Genomic DNA, 19,991 nt, shown 5'->3' with positions numbered 1-19,991 from the left:
GCTGTATTTAACCACAGCCTGCACAAATGTTTCTTCATTCCTGGTCTTTACTATACATTCACACATTGAAACTGCTTGGATTACTGTGAAGATGTTCTAATCATTTGAATGCCATGCTACTAACTCACTGTAACATTAACTCTGTACAATTCACTATGTTTATTGTGATTATTGGTAAAGATGCAGTAGCGATATTATGTGGCAAGCAAATACTATTTTTTTCTCCTCCAACTGCTGCCACTACTCTGTATATTTTCACCACTTGCGCTGAGCCTTTATTATATCAATAAATTCTTGATTATTGCCCTTGAATAGCATGAAGAGAAAGTGAAAGTCCCTCCTGCTGCTGCCTCATATTCTTGGAATAGTTTTCCAATGTTAGTATTCCAGGGCTCATGGAGTTACTATTTGTGCACATTTCAATACAGCTGCAAACCTAAATGTTTTATGTAGAGCAGGCCCTATAATCTGTTCTCACCTGTTGTCAGAAGTGCATCATTTGTGCATTTTTGACAAAATAACCGCGTTGATGTTAAGTACTCTATCAGTTTCTGAGAGTTCATATGTACCATCTGCTGTTTAACAACAGGGATGCTCCATCTTAGTTATTTTTATTGTGCAAATTGCTGTAAACTCAAAGCTATTAGGAGTTTGATTTGTGTTTGCAGGCTTTGAATGGCACACATTTCTACCTCCTTTAGTTCCTGTTTCATCTCTGATATAAACATTTGAACACAAATAGTGTGACCATATGCAGCCCTCATTCAGATTTATTAGTCATCTAAACTCCCGTTCCTTGGAAAAGTGGGCTCTGACAGCTGTCTGTGGAAAATTTCTCGGCTCATTTCCACCCTGAGGCTTCACTGTGGTGCGTTTGAGGCCTGCATGCAGCCTAGTTGTGTGTATTTAGGGTCGTACCAGAGAGACTTCACTCTGGGTGAAAGCACAGACAGAAACCCCTGACTGTGTTTGTGTGTATGCGCAAAGTGTTGGGATTCCTTTTGGCAGCTGAGCTCGCTCTCTCTCTTTCTTTCCCTCAGGCTCTTAGAATAAACACAGCAGAGGCAAAGAAAAACCATATCCTGGCAGGACAGGACAGTTCCATGAAAATGTTAACCAGTATTGACTAAGTTGTCTTGAAAGACGAGTAAGACAAAAACTATAGCAGGTGCTCCCTAATGGAAAATGAAATACTGTGGTCTAAATTTTGGCCATACACAGTTGAGCATCTGTCAGGAAAGTAGAGTATGGGTATAGACAGACGGTTTACCCAGGAGGAAAATATGCTAAAGCTGCAAGGGGGAAGAAGTGTTGGAGTAAGACGAAGGTCCAGATGTGAGACGGCCTTGCTGGCTGCCTGTTTACATTTCTCAGCTTACAGGAGCATATTTTTAACCTCTGCCTCTTTTTGTTCTTTGTGCAGGTGCTGGTGAGTCGGGGAAGAGCACCATTGTAAAGCAGATGAAGTGAGTAACTGCTCATTGTTCTGCCTTTCCTCCCATCATTGCTGGCAACTTTGTAATCCTTTTTTAACAAGGATTTACCTAGATATAATTTTTCACACGAGAAACAATCCGATTAATCGTGATGAATTGATTATTGAAATGATCCTCAACTAATTTAGTAATTGATTAATCGTTTACTGGATTATAGAGACTCTATAACATGCCTTTAGCTAACAGAGCGACCCACTTAGAGCAGTAATTATAACATTTTGAATTTAAGATAGAAACAAAAATGTACGTCTGTCAGTATGATCTGTCCAGACCTCCTGAAGTGTAAAAGTTTCAGTTTCACCTGTTTAAATTTCGCAAAAAATCTTCTTTAAGGAATCTTTTCCTAACCCATTATTAGTTGATTAATTGCAAAAATAAAAAACAGATTAATCAGGTTGCATAATATTCGTTAGTTGCAACCCTACGGGTATACAGGGAAATAAATAGCATTTAAAGGAATAAATTCCATAGAAAAATATCAAATCTGATTTAGAAAAAAAAAATAAAAAATTCTACAAAAATTTATCAATTTATCATGCTACAGGTGAATTATTAGTATATCTGCTTAAGTAAAAGCATCCCTAATGTTCGTTGTGCTAAAGGGTAAAAAATTACTTCCCAATTCAACTGAATACCTGCAGCTTTAAATTGGCTTTAGTTTGCACAAGGACTCACTCATCCTAAACATTTCAATTCTTATATCATTGTGACTGAAATTTCGTTCATTAGGAATTTGACTGTGTTGTTTTGTGAATGTATCACTAAATGTCCCCCTTTACTCTGATGGCCCTAAATAAAATAAAGTGCCACTTCAGGAGTCAACTGTAAAAGCCTTAGTTTATAATAAAGAAATTATCCCATCAGGAAGACCTGTTAATTGGATGATTGGCTGTTAGTTGTGTAATTTACTAGTCAGGCTATTATTGAACATAAAGTTAAAAGAAACAGAGACTTGATTTGCAATTTGCCACAAAACAACACAGCAACTAAGTGTAGCAGCATGATGGCAGCGTCATGATGCGGGGTCCGCCTTTCTTCATTTGGAACAGGGTAGCTGTTCAAAGTTGATTGGAAGATAGATGGAGCTTCTAGTAATACAGGACAGTACTTGTTAATGCATGTTAGTGGCTGCATGACACTTCAGATCCTGGTGGAGATGACCTTAAACAATCAGGATTAGACTGGTTTAGAATATTCATGTTCAATTTTCATCATTCAATTTTCAATGTTTTGTAGGAAGCTGCACACACAAGTGTAAAATATTGCTGCTGCACCCCCCAATAAAAACCCACAATGGTCGCTGAAATAAGTTCACTCTTAGAAAAGTAATAAGTAAAAACTCCATAAAAAGGACGCAATTAAAGTCAGACATTGCTTTTCAGCAATCCTTCAACGGAATTATTTAAAAAAAAAATGATGATGATGATAATAATAGTAATAATAATAATAATTGAATTTTTTTGATCTCACACTGGAGAAATTAACAGCTCCATTTAACCCATCCCTTAGTGGATCAGTGTGGGGATAATGGTCTTGTTCAGGGACGCAGAGTGCAGGCTGTGGGATTGAACTGGCTCCTTGCAACGTCCTCAGAGCACAAGTGCCCTGCTATAACCACTAGGCTAACACTCCCCATTTATAAATTCATGATAAACTGATGAAACAGGCCTGGATACAAATTATGGTACCCATGATATTTGCTTATGGCTGTTTGATCTAATAAAGAAATTGTCAAACATTTAATTGTACCGGTCTGTTGTGGTGAAGAGAGAGCTGAGCCACAAAGCAAAGCTCTCGATTTACCGGTCGATCTATGTTCCTACCCTCATCTATTGTCATGAGCTTTGGGTCATGACCGAATGAACGAGATCCCGGATAAAAGCGGCTGAAATGAGTTTTCTCCGTAGTGTGTCTGGGATCTCGCTTAGAAATAGGGTGAGGAGCTCAGTCATCCGGGGAGGACTCAGAGTAGAGCAGCTGCTCCTTCACATTGAGAGGAGTTAGTTGAGGTGGCTTGGGCATCTGATTAGGATGCCTCCTGGACGTCTCCCTGGTGAGGTGTTCCAGGCACGTCACACTGGGAGGAGACCCAAGGGGAGACCCAGGACACGCTGGAGGGACTATGTTTCTCATCTGGCCTGGGAGCGCCTTGGGATTCCCCCGGAGGAGCTGGCTGGCCCAAGTGGCTAGGGAGAGGGATGTCTGGGCCTCCCTACTGAAGCTGCTACCCCCGCGACCCGACCCCGGATAAGTTGAAGGAGATGGATGGATGGATGGGTTTAATTCCATATAACAAATCATGGCATAGTTTGGGTGCAGAACACAGATTATTATTTTATTACCATAGAAATTAGATAGCTTACCTGAAGCTGACCCATCTATATATCTTTATTTGACTTAAACATTTGTCTGAACAAGTAAACTCTTTTTCATTTTCTTTATTATAAGGAAATTGACATCTTCAGAGACCAAGGACTGGATGTTAAATGCTTCACACATTTGTTTTGTTTGTATGGGGATGAAACCACCATGGGCTTTCAGTAATTTTGGCAGGGGCTCACAATGTTTCACTGTGAGCTCACTTGAATTTTAATCAGGTGCCATTCAGCACAGCACACAGCTTACCAGGGATCTTGGTCGTGGCATACCGGGGGAGATGGTTCAGTTTGGTTACCAGCAGAGCAGCTTTCTCCCATTCAGCCTGTAATTTTTCAATCAAAGAGATGTTTTCCTGTTGATTTCTTAGTCTAAAAAAATATATATATATATATATGTTTGTGTCCTTTGGTGGATCACTTTGTGATTTAAAAAAAAGCTTTTGATCAAAAGGAAAGTAGCACTTACTTTAAAATATCTTTGTTTTTGCTTTTTGTGTGACTTAAATGTCTCAGCTTGAGCAAATGATATTAAATATGCAGAGAATAAATAAGTTTTCAAACCATAATATACATTTTCAGGGGGGGGGGGGGATATTTATAAACCATCAACTTTTCACAATGTATGTTTATTTGTACTTATTTCTCTAGGCACTGGTTTTTCATGCCTTTTCATGCTTTAATTTTTTTTTTTTTTTCTTAAGGATTATTCACGAAGATGGCTACTCAGAAGAAGAGTGTAAGCAGTACCGAGCAGTGGTCTACAGCAACACAATCCAGTCCATCATGGCCATCATTAAAGCCATGGGCAACCTCAAGATTGAGTATGAGGACAGCTCTAGAACGGTAGGGATTTAAAGCCATCCAGTTATATTCTCTGGGACTGAAAAACATTTCTCAAATCAAATCGAGATTATATTTAATGTGGTAATCGCTTAAAAGTTCTTAGCATTAATGTAGAGATAAAATCTTTGCTAGTTAATAAAATCTGTAAGCTTTCATCTTAATGTCCAAAATTTATTCAAAGGGCTTGAAGCCACAGAGCTAATCCAGATCTCCTAAATTAAGTTCTTACAGAAATTAAAGTCAGGACAGACTTTGAAGATGGCTACCTTTTATTTTCTGTTGAGCAATCTGCAAAGACGGAGTACCTTATAGGAAGATATTTTTACAATCACAGCTATTGAAATAGCCATAGATTAAACTGAACCCAGCTGTACATTCAAATTACATTTTATTTAAATTAAATCAGTCTAAACTTTCTCTTTTTTCTAATAGAATTATATAAATTATTGCAATTCTTCTTGAATTGAGTCTTGAATATTTGAAGATTTATATAATAGCATTTATTACTTTCTTTAAATTCAGACATTTTCTTCGTTTTTTCCCTTCAATGCAACCTTCATTTTGACCGAAGAGTTCTGTGAATAATCAACTAAATTGAATAGTTCATGTTTTAATGATCAGCCTACAGGAACAGTTGGGATCATAGCAAATACATATTCACTGCTGCAGTGTGCACACAGTGTGCTACGTTAGCCAAGTTGACCTCCTGTAGGCTGCGGCTGACATGACTTCCAGGGCTTGATAATGGTTAACCGATACATAGAAGTCTGCCCTCCATAGCAAACACTAAAGGTTTATGTGAGCTATTGTCCAACAGTAAAAACACAGAGGGTCATTGGTGTAATGAAGGTTAGACAGCCAGTGCCCTTTCATATCGCTGATAAGAAATCTGCTGTTCTGATCTCAGTAAAAGAGTTTTCCGTAGTTGTTTATATGAGCATAAAAAGAACAAAGAGTGTTAACTATGGTTATAGAAATTATTAAGAAAATCAACATTTTAGAGGATTTCTTGGCCTATTTGGTTTTTTTTCTCTGTTTTATAAGAAACTTGAGATAATGTATTTGAAATACTTTTATACGTTTTAAATTTTATTTAATCCATCATTGTAAATAAGAGCAAGTTTGCATCTTGGCAAAGAAACCCGGTGCTAATCACTCACCAAATCTAATTTATTGGATAATACAGGTAATTCAAGCCAAGTCTGTGCTTTGTTTCTCTATTCTTCTCCTTCCATGGTCAACTATTAAGCTTAATAAATGGCTGTTGATAAAATGGAGGCAATACTATAACCAATAATCAACTGTCATTTTCTCATTGTTTAACGTTTTTTTGTACAATTTATCTTTGAAGTTGAAATTTGCAAAAAAATAATGAAACAATGGCATTTTTATTTATTGCACATATTGTTTTGAATATCACTAATTGTTTTCCCGTTCTCCACAGGACGATGCCCGCCAGCTGTTTTCCCTTTCTGCAGATGCAGAGGAGCAGGGCAGTCTGCCAGAAGACCTGGCCAAAGTCATCCAGCGACTGTGGGGCGACGGCGGCGTCCAGAGCTGCTTCACACGCGCCCGAGAGTATCAGCTCAACGACTCCGCAGCTTAGTGAGTTCCTGCAACTGTAGCCTGAAAGGGGAGCAAATTTTTGAAGCGCAGAATAATTTCTCTTTTGTAAACACGCTTATTGCTCATCTTAACAAACTATTACTTATCCTGCTGTTTAGAAGGCATCCTGCAGTCAAAGCGATTTTAGACAAAGCTGTAGCCATTTTGAAGCTGCAGCCTTTTAAAACCAGTCATTGCTTGCACAAAACAGCAAGATTTTAATACAAAAGTTTAATTCTCTAATAATTGTAATTTCTTGGTTAACAGTAATACTATATTACAATGCTCAAAATTAAATAAGTTTTAATATAAAGAAAACTGCTTTTCCTGTTAGTCTTTTTTTACCATCTATAAATTCTGATTGGTCTATAATCAAGCAAATGTATTTGAAAGAACACACCTAATGTAAGGGAGTTGAATTTTAAGGCACTGGAGGCTTCCTGAGTGATCATAGTACAGCATTTTTAATAAAGGACATAGTTTTGAAAAGGTCCTATATTTAAAAACTATATTAATCTGTTGCAGAATTTCTTTCAGTCCCAATGTATGGAGGTGCTTTATCTCCTTAATCTTGACAACCCTTCACTGCTGAGTGTTGCATTTGTTTGCCATGCTGCTCGGTTTAATAGCAGCAGAGAGACTACAGTAAATGTGGTACTTGGGGTGAGATGAATAAAGATGTTTATCTCTGTGACCCTTGGGGATGATCTGATACAGAGGTCTGGATAATACAAATCTTTGTTCCTCCTTCTGCCAGCTACAGCATAAGGGATCTACCCTGTTTTTATTTTTTGATCCCGGCCGTCGATGGGGCTCTTACTTCTATACGCTGTGCTTTGTGTCTTTCCGGGGACTGTAAAATGTTTCAGAAATGATTGCTCTGCAGTAAAGGCAACAGCCGCCTCCTTGGGAAAGCAGCATTGTTCTGTTTGTGTTGGCTAGTATAATCTAAACTTTTTGTCTCCAGCTTCTTGGTCAAAACAGCAGGGAGCGGTGGACAATACACAGTGTTTCATCAAGGTTTTATGGTGTGCTTAGAGACTAGGTTGATATAAGGGAGCACTAAATGAGTCTGGCATTGGGCTTTAATCAATGTCTGAGTACTTGATGAGAGCCAGAGAAAGGAAGGAGAGAGAAGCAGCACGCCTCCTACCGCTGCAGACTTCTATTTGGAACGGATTCAAAGAGAAATCTTCATGTAGTTGTACTATTAGTGTTCACACTACATCAGCTGGAAATATCCAGCTTCTCAGTGGTTTATATCACGATGAACAAATCAAGCAGAACGCTGATGTGTCTGCTAAAAGAAGAAATGTTTTCTTTCTAATAAAAGCAGCTCCTGCATAATATGATGTAGAAAGTAGAGGCTGTCTGCATTTAGTACAAACAATATTTGATCAGATTCAAACAAATGTTAATCCCCTTGATGAATGAAAATTTATTGTTAGGTTAGGCTTGTAATAATATTTTGTTTTCTTTATTTTCTGTTGTGGGTTAAACAATTCAAATGTCAATTGTGGGTCAAACAAGTCAAATACATGGAGGTATCTTATTCCAAGACTAATGGAAACAACAAAAGACTTTAGTGCAGACATATTGAATAAAGGAAGGTTTGAAAATAATGCAGCAATTCAGGTATATAATATTCTCAGTTCATGTATAATATATATGTAAATAATAGGTTGAACACCAATTTTACTTTGAGGTTTAAGCACCAGGCATGCTGAGAGGAGGGAATCTTCAGCTATGCTGTCAGAAGAATATAGATGGAGATAAGAAAGATGTAAAAAAAAAAACACAAAAAAAAAACTTCACGTCCAGTTGCCTAAACTGATCTTTTCATTTCTAACCATGAGCTGGATGACTGAGAATCTTCACAGATAGAAAATTGTAGTTATTAGGTCATTGATGGTTTATTTGATCCACAGCTGCGTTGCTTGTGTGGCTGTAGTGCTCCTGTGAGGGATGTCCAAAGAAATATGACAGCCTGGCTTATCTGCTAATCAAAGTTTGTGAGCTAAACTGTCATATCTTTATGTTAAACCAATATTTTCCAATGGCATGTCTTTCTTAAACAAATAATACAGAAGGCAGATGTGCAGTAATGTCACATGTTGCTGATTATTTGACTACCTTGTTTGCGTTAAGGCTAATTTATCCTTCGAAACTGGGTCGTCCGCATAGGTGTCACAGAAAGGTCCCCACCCCCTCTGCAGGCACTCTGCTGCACCTCTCCCAATCGTAGGTGAACGCAGACAGGAAGCCTCTGATTGGTCAAATCTACATCCGCTTATTAGCTTGTCTTGTTTGTATGACCGCCATTGTGGAAAACAACTCGTGAAGTTGAACCAGCTAGAAGAGCGAGGAGCGCGAGAACGCTGGGACCCTTTTTCCACCTGGATCCCCGCTCTTTTTACTCTTTAAAGCGGAGGTCTTCATCAGGGGTCTGCGACCCCTAGGTGGTCCACAGAGGTACTGCATGGGGGTCGCGAAAGTTTTGGTTGATTAGACTTTTTTTCTTTTTTTTTTTTTAATTTCCCCCCTGCAAGTTATTCCACTAATTGAAATGTCGTTAAATACACATTAACATAAATTCAACACGCTGTAGTAAACAGATAAATGGAGGCGGATGATGTCTTTCAGTCATCAATGCACACATTCAGCGACACACAGAGCTCTTTCAAGCTGGGCACCGTTTCATTCACAACACCTGTCCCATTAACCAGGAATCAGAATCAGGAATACTTTAATAATCCCAGGGTGAAATAACTTTCGTTACATGACTCCATATGCAATAATGTGACTGTAAGACCAGTTTGATATAACACAATACATATAATTAGGGGGTCCCTGCTCCATCTCGCCATCAGTTTGGGGGTCCTTGACCTGGAAAACATTGTAGACCCCTTCTTTAAATAGTCAAATGACAAAAAGATATATTCCACATAAAACCATGCTTCATCTTCAGTTGCCACTAAATTTAAATGTGTTCAATTGTTTTGCTAAAGTAAAGTAAAGCTAAATTATTAAAACAGTTTTAATCTGGGTCTAAATTTAATAACTGTGTTGAGCTTTGTGTTTTTATTCAGAATTGATATACTAAAAAAAACTCATCACAGTACATCTATAATCTTTTCTTTAAAAAAAAAAAAGCAAACCGTTTTTCTGCATAAATCTAGTAAATGATCTCCCGTTGATATTCTCTAAAATATAAACTAAAATGTGCTTCCCAGCTACCTTAATGACCTGGAGAGGATAGCCAAGTCCGACTACATCCCCACACAGCAAGATGTGCTGCGGACCCGAGTCAAGACCACAGGCATCGTGGAAACGCATTTCACCTTCAAGGACCTGCATTTCAAGTAAGACTAAAGTCTGGGCTCTTTCTTTGAAAAGTAGTTAAACACAAAAAAAATCCTATTTAATATAACCTTTAGAAGCAGCACAGCCGTAACAGACAACATATATTGTAGAGGTTGTTTTAAAATTAAGTTGGAAATACATTTTTTAATCAATAAAGCTCATTGTTTTATAATCTCTGTAAATGTTCATCTTCAGAAGGCCGAACAGTTTAGATGTTTAAAAATAGTGTTTGATTCACTTAATATTTGACTTTTATTATGTGAACATATAGTTTAAAACATGAAAAGATACACTGATATCTTTAAACCTGATTAGTTGATAGTTAATAAATATTTAGTCTTTTATTGAGCTGGGTTTTTATTTTTATTTTAGATTAATTCCTTCAGTTTTTTCAACACAAAATAAGGTCTGATAAAAATAATAATAAGATCCAAACCCAACTTTTTCATCTCATCTCTTCCTTTACTTTAAAACAAAAGCCATCAGAAGTTGGCTGTTACTTACTCAGGGGGGTGTGGGGGAAGGAAGTACCATTAGTGTCATTCAAGTTGATAAATATTAGCCATAAAACTGGTTTTCTTTTTGTTACTTCGCTCTGACATGATGTCTGTGGGATTTTATTGTATCTTCACTTACAGCTAGTGAATTTAGGGGAAAAAAATGCTTTTAATTTTCAGTTTTCTACTGCTTTTCTCAGAAGTGCTTTTATATAATGCTAAGAATATGGTACTTTTTATCTGATGGACAAGGATGGGTCTCAACTGAACGTATATTGATGTATTTCAGCGCATTGTTTAACTGAGGCAGATTGTACAGTATCCTGTTTAATGAGTATGTATGTTATGATGTACAGAAATAAGAGTTGAACACTACAGGAACTAGATGTGCTCAGTTGTGTAAAAAGTTAACCTCTTATTAGCTCATTAGGAAAAAGTAAAAAATGCATGTTATTTTATGGCTGAGGAAAATTGGCTAGGGTTTGTTATTTGGTTGAAAGGTTTGGTTTCTTTCACAAACTTGTCTGAATTTCATGTTTTTCTTAAAGGCCAAAGTTTCCCCCCTAAATACCTCAAAACGAAGAAAAGCTTTCTTTCTATATTTACAAGCCACTTTTTCACATCAGCAGTACCAGGATCCTTTTGTAGATCCTTTGTAGACATTTTAGTATTTTCTTCTAGCTCCCTATATTGGTGTCTGAAGGTATTACTTACTGGGCAAGGCTTTTCTTAATCATGTTTTACAGAAAGTTACCTTTTTATCGTTGTATCTTTTTTTTCTATGTTGTTAATTCTGATTATCTTATGTTTTTGAAAAAGACACAGGCTGTCATAGGGTGTCCTCATTTGTTCACATGAGGGCTATGGATGAAACTGGTGCAAACAATGATGAAAATTAGCCAAACTGTGTCGCAATGAGTCAGCTCTTCTTAGTCAGCCTCTGAAAGGTCTGTGAAAACCAACACAATCTTCTGAGTAACGTTTAGCAAAGTGAAAACTGAGGTGTTGGAGCATATCCCTGAAGTTTCCTTAGAAGGTCATTTTCTTCACACCCCATTGCCCTCGGAGTTTAAGTATTAAAAATCAAAATGAAGCCCTCAGATGTCAGGCTATTAGGAATCCTCTTTCTTCTGCTCAAATTCCCTCCATCTCCATGAATTAATCATCTAGAGACCTGCAGACATCCAGCCTCCACCTATTTTAGGCCGTCATATTATCACAGCAACCAAACTGTAGAAAATAAGACAGCAGATGTGGGGAATGATGCTTTTACATTAGATGCTGTCCTCACGAGAGGACAAGGAAAAGACCTTGAAGCCACTCAGTTTGTCTGTCAGTTTGAAAGATTGTGTATTTTGTTTCGAGAGTTTCTATGAAGTAAAATAAAATGTAGTATTCAGCCCTCCCTGCTGCCTTGATTAAGTGGCTCATTAACACTGTGTCTGCTTCATGCAGGATGTTTGACGTCGGCGGCCAGCGTTCAGAGAGAAAGAAGTGGATCCACTGTTTCGAGGGCGTCACAGCCATCATCTTCTGTGTTGCCCTGAGTGCCTACGACCTGGTGCTGGCAGAGGATGAGGAGATGGTGTGTTTCCAAAACTTCAAAACGATAGCAAATCTGTTACATGACCTCATCTTAAGCCGGGGATGCACTGTATAATTTTTGGTCCTCCATCCATACATCTTCTTCCCCTTATCCGGGATCGGGTCGCGGTGGTAGCAGCTTCCGTAAGGAGACCCAGACATCCCTCTCCCCAGCCACTTGGGCCAGCCCCTCCAGGGGAATCTCAAGGCGCTCCCAGGCAAGCCGAGAAACATAGTCCCTACAGCGTGTCCTGGGTCTCCCCCTGGGTCTCCTCCCGGTGGGACGTGCCTGGAACACCTCACCAGGGAGACGTCCAGGAGGCATCCTAATCAGTTGCCCGAGCCACCTCAACTGGCTCCTCTCGATGTGGAGGAGCAGCTGCTCTACTCTGAGTCCTCCCCGGATGACTGAGCTCCTTACCCTATCTCTAAGGGATTTTGGGCCAATTCTCCAGTTGTGCAATGATTTTTTTGGATCAAGCCGAGTTTCAGCATCTTGCGTGTAGTATACAGAGGGTAGAGAGGGCCGATTAGCCACTCACGACTACCTCCAGATCAGGAGTCGTTAGTTCGAGAGAAAATCAAACATGTTTGAAATTCATTCGGCCCTCATAAGGTGCTTGTGTGCAAATCCTGCTGTTGAAGCAGACTTATGAGCGTCTACGAGCTGATTTACCAGAACCTCACGCTCTGCACATGTGCAAACAAAGGAGTTCTTCTTCCTGTTCTTCCAAATTGAGTCCGACCAGCTCCATCTCTCAGCGCTGAGTCCGGTGTGTGGTTTTTGGATGTACAGTGAGCACGTAGACCGCATTAGAGCGTTCACGATGTATGCATTGTGATCTGTGAACTTTTAAACACTGTGGATTCATCGAAGAGTTTGAGCTATGACGGAATACAAAGATTGAAAATATTGTACAGTGTATGCCCGGCCTTAGAAGAGTTTTCACAGGACAGCTGAGGCTTCGGTTAGCTAATTTCTTTCATCTGCCCTCCTCTCTAATCTCTTGATCCTTTGCACTTGTCGCACCCAGAACCGAATGCATGAGAGCATGAAGCTGTTTGACTCCATCTGCAACAACAAGTGGTTCACAGAGACGTCCATTATCCTGTTCCTCAACAAGATGGACCTGTTTGAGAAGAAGATTGAGCACAGCCCCCTGACCATCTGCTTCCCTGAGTATTCTGGTACTGTATTATTGCCAACTGGTCTCCATAGCTCTCAATGATTTTCCAAAGTCTGCAACAGGAAGTAAACACATGAGCTGACTCTGACACTCACAGAAAGTGCTTCAGATTAACCGTATTCCCTCTGGGCTTAAAAGAAAACTAGTTTGCTACTGAAACCAGAACATCATACCTTTTTAGCGCGTTTTCTCTCAAGTTGACGATAAACATTGTGTCTCATAGGCCTTAACAATTACAAGGAGGCTGCAGCTTACATCCAGAGCAAATTTGAAGACCTGAACAAGAAGAAGGACACCAAGGAGATCTACACCCATTTCACATGTGCCACTGACACCGAGAATGTGCAGTTTGTGTTTGACGCAGTCACAGACGTCATCATCAAGAACAACTTGAAGGACTGCGGCCTCTTCTAAAAATCCGATCAGAGGAAGACTCAAGGCGAGTAAAAAAATAAAATAAAATTATTAGAAAAGATCCTTTTTTTCCTCTTGGATGTCACTGATTTGTTTGATATTTTCTTGTCATTTTAGATTACTTGAACAGTTCTGATGACCATGACGGCGGGTTGTTTATACATACACCACGAATAACTGCACTGTCCAATTCTGCTTCAGTCTGCTCTTCTTTTTTATTAAAGACACCTAAGAAACAGAAAACCCAACGAGCCTTCCAGATTATCCATCAAAAAGAGATCCAGTCACTCATCGTTGTCGGCTCTTTTGGCTCAAATCAACATCTGTTATTCGATTGTTTTGTTTTTCCTTTATTTTCAATTGCTTAAGGAGGGAAAGGATTTTTTTATATAAACACCTAAATTTAACTTGTAGATCCTGATGTGCAAATTATGAACGTTTTAATGATGTGGAGCTTATTTTTAAAGCCTCAGCAGAAGCATGGAGATTAAAATGAAATGAGATTCATAAAAAAAGAGAAAAAAATCATAATAAAAAAATAAAAATAATGTTTACATTAGTTCATCATTCAAAGCTTAACCGTATATTATTCTGCATGTCTCCACAGGACCAATAATAGCTCTGTAATCTGCACAAATTATTCTAACATTCCTACAAAATGATTTCAAAAAATATATTTTTTTTTTTTTTTTTTTTTTTTTTTTTTTTTTTATAAAAATAAATAAAAAAACATTTTTTTCACCTGCAGGGGAAAATTATGACAAAATGCTAACATGTATTTAAAGTCCATGTGTACCTAACATGCTATCACTTTTTATACTACCATTCATTTCTGTCTATTGCAGTATGTTTTGTGCCTTTTACTTCTGTTTAGGGCAGTTCCCTAGATATACTTTGATTCCTACTTTGCCTCTAAATTTGTTTTCTTTGTATTTTTTTTCCTCAGCCTATAATGTATGAATATATAGTGATTATTCAAGAGAGATGGAAATCTAATTAAGAAAAAAGTTAGCATTTTTTGGTAAAATATTAGAATGATTTGAAAGGTCTTATACGATTTAATTTAAATAAAGTAGAAATCACTCTTGCACGTTGGTTTTTGTTCTGTTTTTGTTTGGGGTTTTCTTTTCATGTTTTCCTGCAACTTTATGCTTATTTATTCACAGTTTTGAATCTTGTTGTGGAATATGTGTGATACAGAGATGTGCCAAGCAACTGACCATAACTACCCCGGCCATTCCTGAACAAGAGATCGTTTAAGAAGTCTCCCACCAGGGCTAAGGAGAAAAGTACTGGAGTGTTGCGTTGTGGTCCAAAATATTCTTTGAATTAAAGTAAATTTTGAATTTTATTTAATTATTCTGTATTAGCGTGTTGGATTTGACTTTATGTCCAACAGAAAGTCTGTGGAGTATTGAGAGGTAAACAAGCAACTCAGCCAACAATGCTCATTACTAACTCAATGTCGCCATTATAGCAACAGTGGCTTCCTTAACACCTCAGCAGATCCAAAGCCTGATTACCTCTCCCTGCTTAACTGCAGACTGGCTCAATGCAAATACCTTAAAATTATACAACATGGTTGAAAAGAAGTTCCAGATTATTGTGCTTAATTCAGCCTTACAGGCCTCATATGTCGAACTGTTTCATGATGCTGGTCATTTTGGGATTACGGCCTTCCAGAAAAGGACAAGAAAAGGTATACATTTAGCAACCAGCTAAAGCTCAGTTACAAAACCCAAAACATGAAGATGGGCAAATGTGCATGAATCACACAGTATATGTGTACAAATGATGTATTATTAGACCCAGTGAGGTTGGCTTTGCCTGTATGTCCTGTCAGGCAGAGGATTCTGGGAAACTATAGCTCCTATACGGCAGATGGTAACGTCAGGAGGTCACTATGCTAAATGAACTGGAGTTATCTTGTAGCTCCTTCCTTTCTGCCGGCGCTATTCCAATAAGTCTTGGGGAGAACGGTGACGCACCTTCATTAGTTTGTATCCTTACCTATTTAAGTTATTTGGTCATTTAATGACCTGCAAATAGCTGGCAGAGCCTTACTGGTGATTCCAAAAAAATTAAAAACAATCCACTGGACTTGGTTTCCAAGTTTGGACGGCTTATTGGTGTTCTTCCTCCAAAAAAAAAGCTTATCTTTGGTATTAATTCCACTTTTTAATCCTCATTCAATAAATATCTGCTTAAGTTGTTGGCATGAATTCAATTCAGTTTATTTAATTTACAACATGTCATCCCAAGGCACTTTACAGAGACATTTCAACCAGATCATACAGTCAAATTTCTAGTTTTCATTAAGACACAATCAAAATAGAACAAATGAAGACTCAAAAGATAATTACTGGTATTCCGTCACTTATCCTTATACAAGGATTTCCAATTCGGATTATTTGGAATTACTGGATAAATTTAGCTTTGAATATATTCTTAAAGTTGATGATGGTCTGTATTTTTATGTGGTACCCGTACTTGGCAGTCTCTAATTCGGTTGTACCAGATGCACACAATGTGCTTTGATGCAATTTTTTTACAGTTGTAGCTAAAGCTATAATCTCATGATTTAAAATTCTGAAAATAATAAAGAGCTAGAGACCCTGTCACTTGGGAGGTTTTAGCAGAATGGTTATACCGTACTCTTCAGCAACAAGAGTGGTGAAACTGCTTAAATATGCAACTAGAATGGTATAGCAGTACATAGGTGTTATTGGCTTTGATTATTGTATCTAACTAAACATTTAACACTCAATCAAAGTCTGAGGGGTTGTTTTGCAGTGCAGAGTTTATTTAAATATTCGTTTTTGGTAAAACTCAATTTACTTCCATAAACTAATACTGCCATCTGCTGGACATGTGATCCAAAAATCCTTTGTATTAATAAAAAACCTTCCAAGTTTCCTCTGTAAGGTCTAATGAAAAACTAAGAGTTTTTTTCCTCATTGGAAAACGAAACACAATTATTTAAAATATAGGGTGATTGTATCTGTACTGTTCGTGCCATTAATAACGTAGCCCACAAATGGAAATCTTTGAAAAGACTTAACAGTTTATGGGAAAAGCTTATTTTCCTTCTTCTCCTCTCTAAATCAAAGTTTATGTTACAGGAACAATGATAAAACTAGGAACCTCAGATTGAAGCGCAAGTGCAGCATTAGCTGAACTTGTTTTATTTGAAAGCATATCAAGAAGCTGATAGTTTTTCAAGCTTTCCTGTGTTCTTCAGTTTAGTAAATAAATCTGATATGATTAATGAATCATTGCAGTGTTGTTTTTAGGGGATAAGCCTGGGGTGTTGGTAGAAGCCTCCAACTTCTCTGGACAAGTCATGAAAAAGAGGACCAAACCATCCCCATAAACATCATTATAGGAAGGCATAAACTGCTCTAAGGTTTACAAGTAACACCAACAGAAGATCAACTCAATTTAATTTATTCAAGTCTATTCAAAAATAGACTTGGACTTGGACACCTTTTATTCTCATTTTGGTTCCACAGGGTGTATTATAAAAACGAACATTTCCATTCCACAAGGTGCAACTGTGGGGGAAAAAAAAAAAAACATTGTGCAAAAAATGCATTGATATGGAAGTTCAGAGCATTAATATATATGGTGCAAATATGCACCACTGTACATACTTTTAGACTCCTCAAATTATGAGCAAAACCTGGTTTCTGGATGTTTTACCCCCGTTTTTTTCTTTTCAATCTAATCTAGGTCTCTTTTCACCTTCAGTTAAGGAAACACCCTTATGACATAATCTTTTGCTTAGGAGTAGCTCAAAATAACTAATCCAACAGTTGTAGCTCATGTGATACACCTACTTCTAGAGCATACTGAAGCTTTGATCACACAAATCTATCTTGTAAAATCTTAAATATTTGCTTCCCATTGCTTTAATCCTGTGGGTATTGCTGTAGTATTGTTTTCTATGGCTTTATCCTTCCACTTAACGTTCTATTTAAATGCTACTCGGTAAAGAACCAGATTCTTTAGCTTTTGCAACCTGCCCTCTTTATAAAAGGTGTGGGTTGAATGGGCAACTTTAAACTCAACCGTCTATAAATGATCGCGTAGGTAACATGACCATTTTGTTCTATGCTGTTTGGAATGATTATCAAAATTAACATAAAGGATGCCTGAAATATCTTTGACTTGAATTACAGAAATTATATTTTGTATAATGTATATTGTTCTATTCAATTGACTTTACAAAAACAGCAGATTACTGATTAACTGTTTTATTAACATCAGCCACAACTATCTGCAAATTTGTATAGTTCTTCAAACAGCCAGCTTTGCAACCACAGAAAATCATTACTAGAGGGCGCTGCAGCTCTGTGTTTGACTTGTTTCATATGAAGTGAAAGTGGGTGTTCATAAGGGCATTATTCTGTTCTTTAACTTTAATCAAATAATATGTTAGTGGGAATAATCTGCAGCCATATTTGAAGGTGTGTTAAAAACATATTCCCCTTTAACACTCCTTTGTCTTTGAGGCAGTATTTCCCCCTTAAAACCAGACATGGCCAACAGTTCTTGACCTTAAGAAAGAAATATCTAACTCTAACCCTAAAACAACAGGACAGACCAAGATAGGACAGAATGAAAAGAAATGTCAAAGCTGCTTTTAGTGACACCCGAGCTCTAAGCTTTCCTAATCCTTCAACATTTGTGACAATAATTTGGCAGGACATAGACAACCTGTATGATGTTAAGCAAGAGTTCCTCTCTGACCTTTTGTACTTTGGTTTTGGTCAAGCAACACTTTGACAATAAAACATATTAAGACTTAAGGAAAGCAAGGTTGAAGATGTAAATAACTGTATTAACCTCTGATCCATTAGAACTGACTCTTGTGCAAATCATTTGCTTCATATTGTGTGGGGTGATGCATTTCACTTGAACCACAATTGCTGGTATCCTGGTTATTGGATTAATGTCTCAGATATTAAGGTTCCAAGGATACTCCCCTGAGTAGCTCTTTTACTCTATTTTCAATGTTTGTGATGATTGTATGCACCAATAAAGATGTGCTAACATAGTATGATGCTGATCTGAAGAAATAAAAATAATAATGGAGTTTGGATTGAGAATTGTTGTATCCTGTATATGTTTTTTTTTTTCTTCTTTTTTTATTTTATTTACATGGCATGACGTGGTTGGGGCATGTTACTGGCGCTTATGTTAATGCCTGATTCGGTGTGAGGAGAAATCTGCGCATAAACAGCGGCCCGTCAGCCCTGATAACTCCAAAACGAGGATGAGTTGCAGTAGTCCTCCTAACTCTGTCAGATTAGCATAGGCATCAATCCTCTGAATGCTTTAAATGCAGAGATGGAGCACTGAATGACTACCAGGATTACAGGCTAAATGCTCATTTTAGGTGCACATTTGCATCTATGCATTTTGTAGTGGCTCAGATTAGTGATTTTTGCAAGCCAACAGCAGGATTTGTAAATGAATGTGCAGACAATGAGGAAAAAAGTGTGACAATTAAGTAAAGCAGTCACAGAATAGAGAGAAAGGATGGCAAAAAAAAAAAAAGCTGTTTGCAATACTGCTTTAAAGGTAAGGCAAAATCTTTATACTGAATTAAAATTTGTTGGAACAAAATTTGGTTGACAAATTTAAGATATACAGCTATTTAAATACGATTACCTTGAAGTAGATAGTTATAATGGTACATATGGTACAGGTTAATGAAGCATGGACTTTACAAAATTGCTTTCTGCTAAAGAAAGAAAAAAGCCAGTTCAGGTTTTATGAAACCAAAATAAATGGTTCTGTTTTTTTTTTAACAATTTGGATTTTACTGGATAAAGATCTGTTTTTTATAAACCACCTTTTTTGTTTCTGATGTTCCAGAGATCCATCCAGAAGGCTCACAAATTTAGCCATATAGAATCCAAGTAAACACATTTGAAGAAGGGCCTTTAAACCATGTAATAAGGTAGGAAAACAGTAAGTAATGTTTAGTATAAGTGAGATCAGTTCTGTGATGGCACCATTGCGATGGTTATGAATAGTTAGGGGTTTATGAAAAAAAAGCCATGTAGATAGAAACACTGAATAATGACAAGCCATTTTTTGTGTGGCTATCTACAATAAGTTTTATTGTACTGAAAGAATACAGCATTGATATATATATATAAAAATGTAACTTTCATGTTTTCTTAAAGTTTTATTTTCAAATGAACTTTGATTGTCCACATTTTACAATAAAATTATTCTAAATAAAATAAAAGTTTGAATTCCATTGGATAATCTGCATCTTCTTAAGGTCTTCCTACTGAGCTGTCTTTAACTATACTGTTAAATCTGAAAGACAAAAATAGAATTTAAAGTATGAGCTTTACAAATAGGCAAGATGGTAAAAACGAGAACAAAGCAATAGCTCTGCAGTATAATTTGAGGTACATTTAACAGCTCCGTGTGGGTAACTCGGTGAAGGCAGGCAAAGCAAACAAACCACAGAGCTCGTAGGTTTGTAACTCATGGCATTAAGAGTGCTGCTCTCTGATTGGCTCATTTGGAAGCGCGTCTCTGCTGATTGGCTGAAGGGGCGCGCGGCTGTATGGGGAGGAGAGCAGCGGTGGGATATCCACT

At 37.5% G+C, this 19,991-nt stretch overlaps 1 protein-coding gene across 1 annotated transcript; it reads left to right on the top strand.

The window, feature by feature from the left end:
• Positions 1 to 1,348: 1,348 nt before the first annotated feature.
• On the top strand, positions 1,349 to 14,455 carry LOC107105117 (guanine nucleotide-binding protein G(i) subunit alpha-2-like). The gene is made up of 8 exons (XM_015405231.1): positions 1,349 to 1,466; positions 4,576 to 4,717; positions 6,162 to 6,322; positions 9,556 to 9,684; positions 11,638 to 11,767; positions 12,801 to 12,954; positions 13,177 to 13,392; positions 13,485 to 14,455. Exons 1-7 carry the CDS (start codon positions 1,462 to 1,464, stop codon positions 13,365 to 13,367), a joined length of 912 nt encoding a protein of 303 aa, XP_015260717.1. The 5' UTR covers positions 1,349 to 1,461; the 3' UTR covers positions 13,368 to 13,392; positions 13,485 to 14,455.
• The last annotated feature ends 5,536 nt before the right edge of the window (positions 14,456 to 19,991 follow it).

The sequence above is a fragment of the Cyprinodon variegatus genome, unplaced genomic scaffold (assembly GCF_000732505.1).
Source record: "Cyprinodon variegatus isolate N-32 unplaced genomic scaffold, C_variegatus-1.0 Scaffold2072, whole genome shotgun sequence".
NCBI lineage: Eukaryota > Metazoa > Chordata > Actinopteri > Cyprinodontiformes > Cyprinodontidae > Cyprinodon > Cyprinodon variegatus.
The sequence above is the reverse complement of the archived record's forward strand: the minus strand, read 5'-3'. Positions and strand labels throughout refer to the sequence as shown.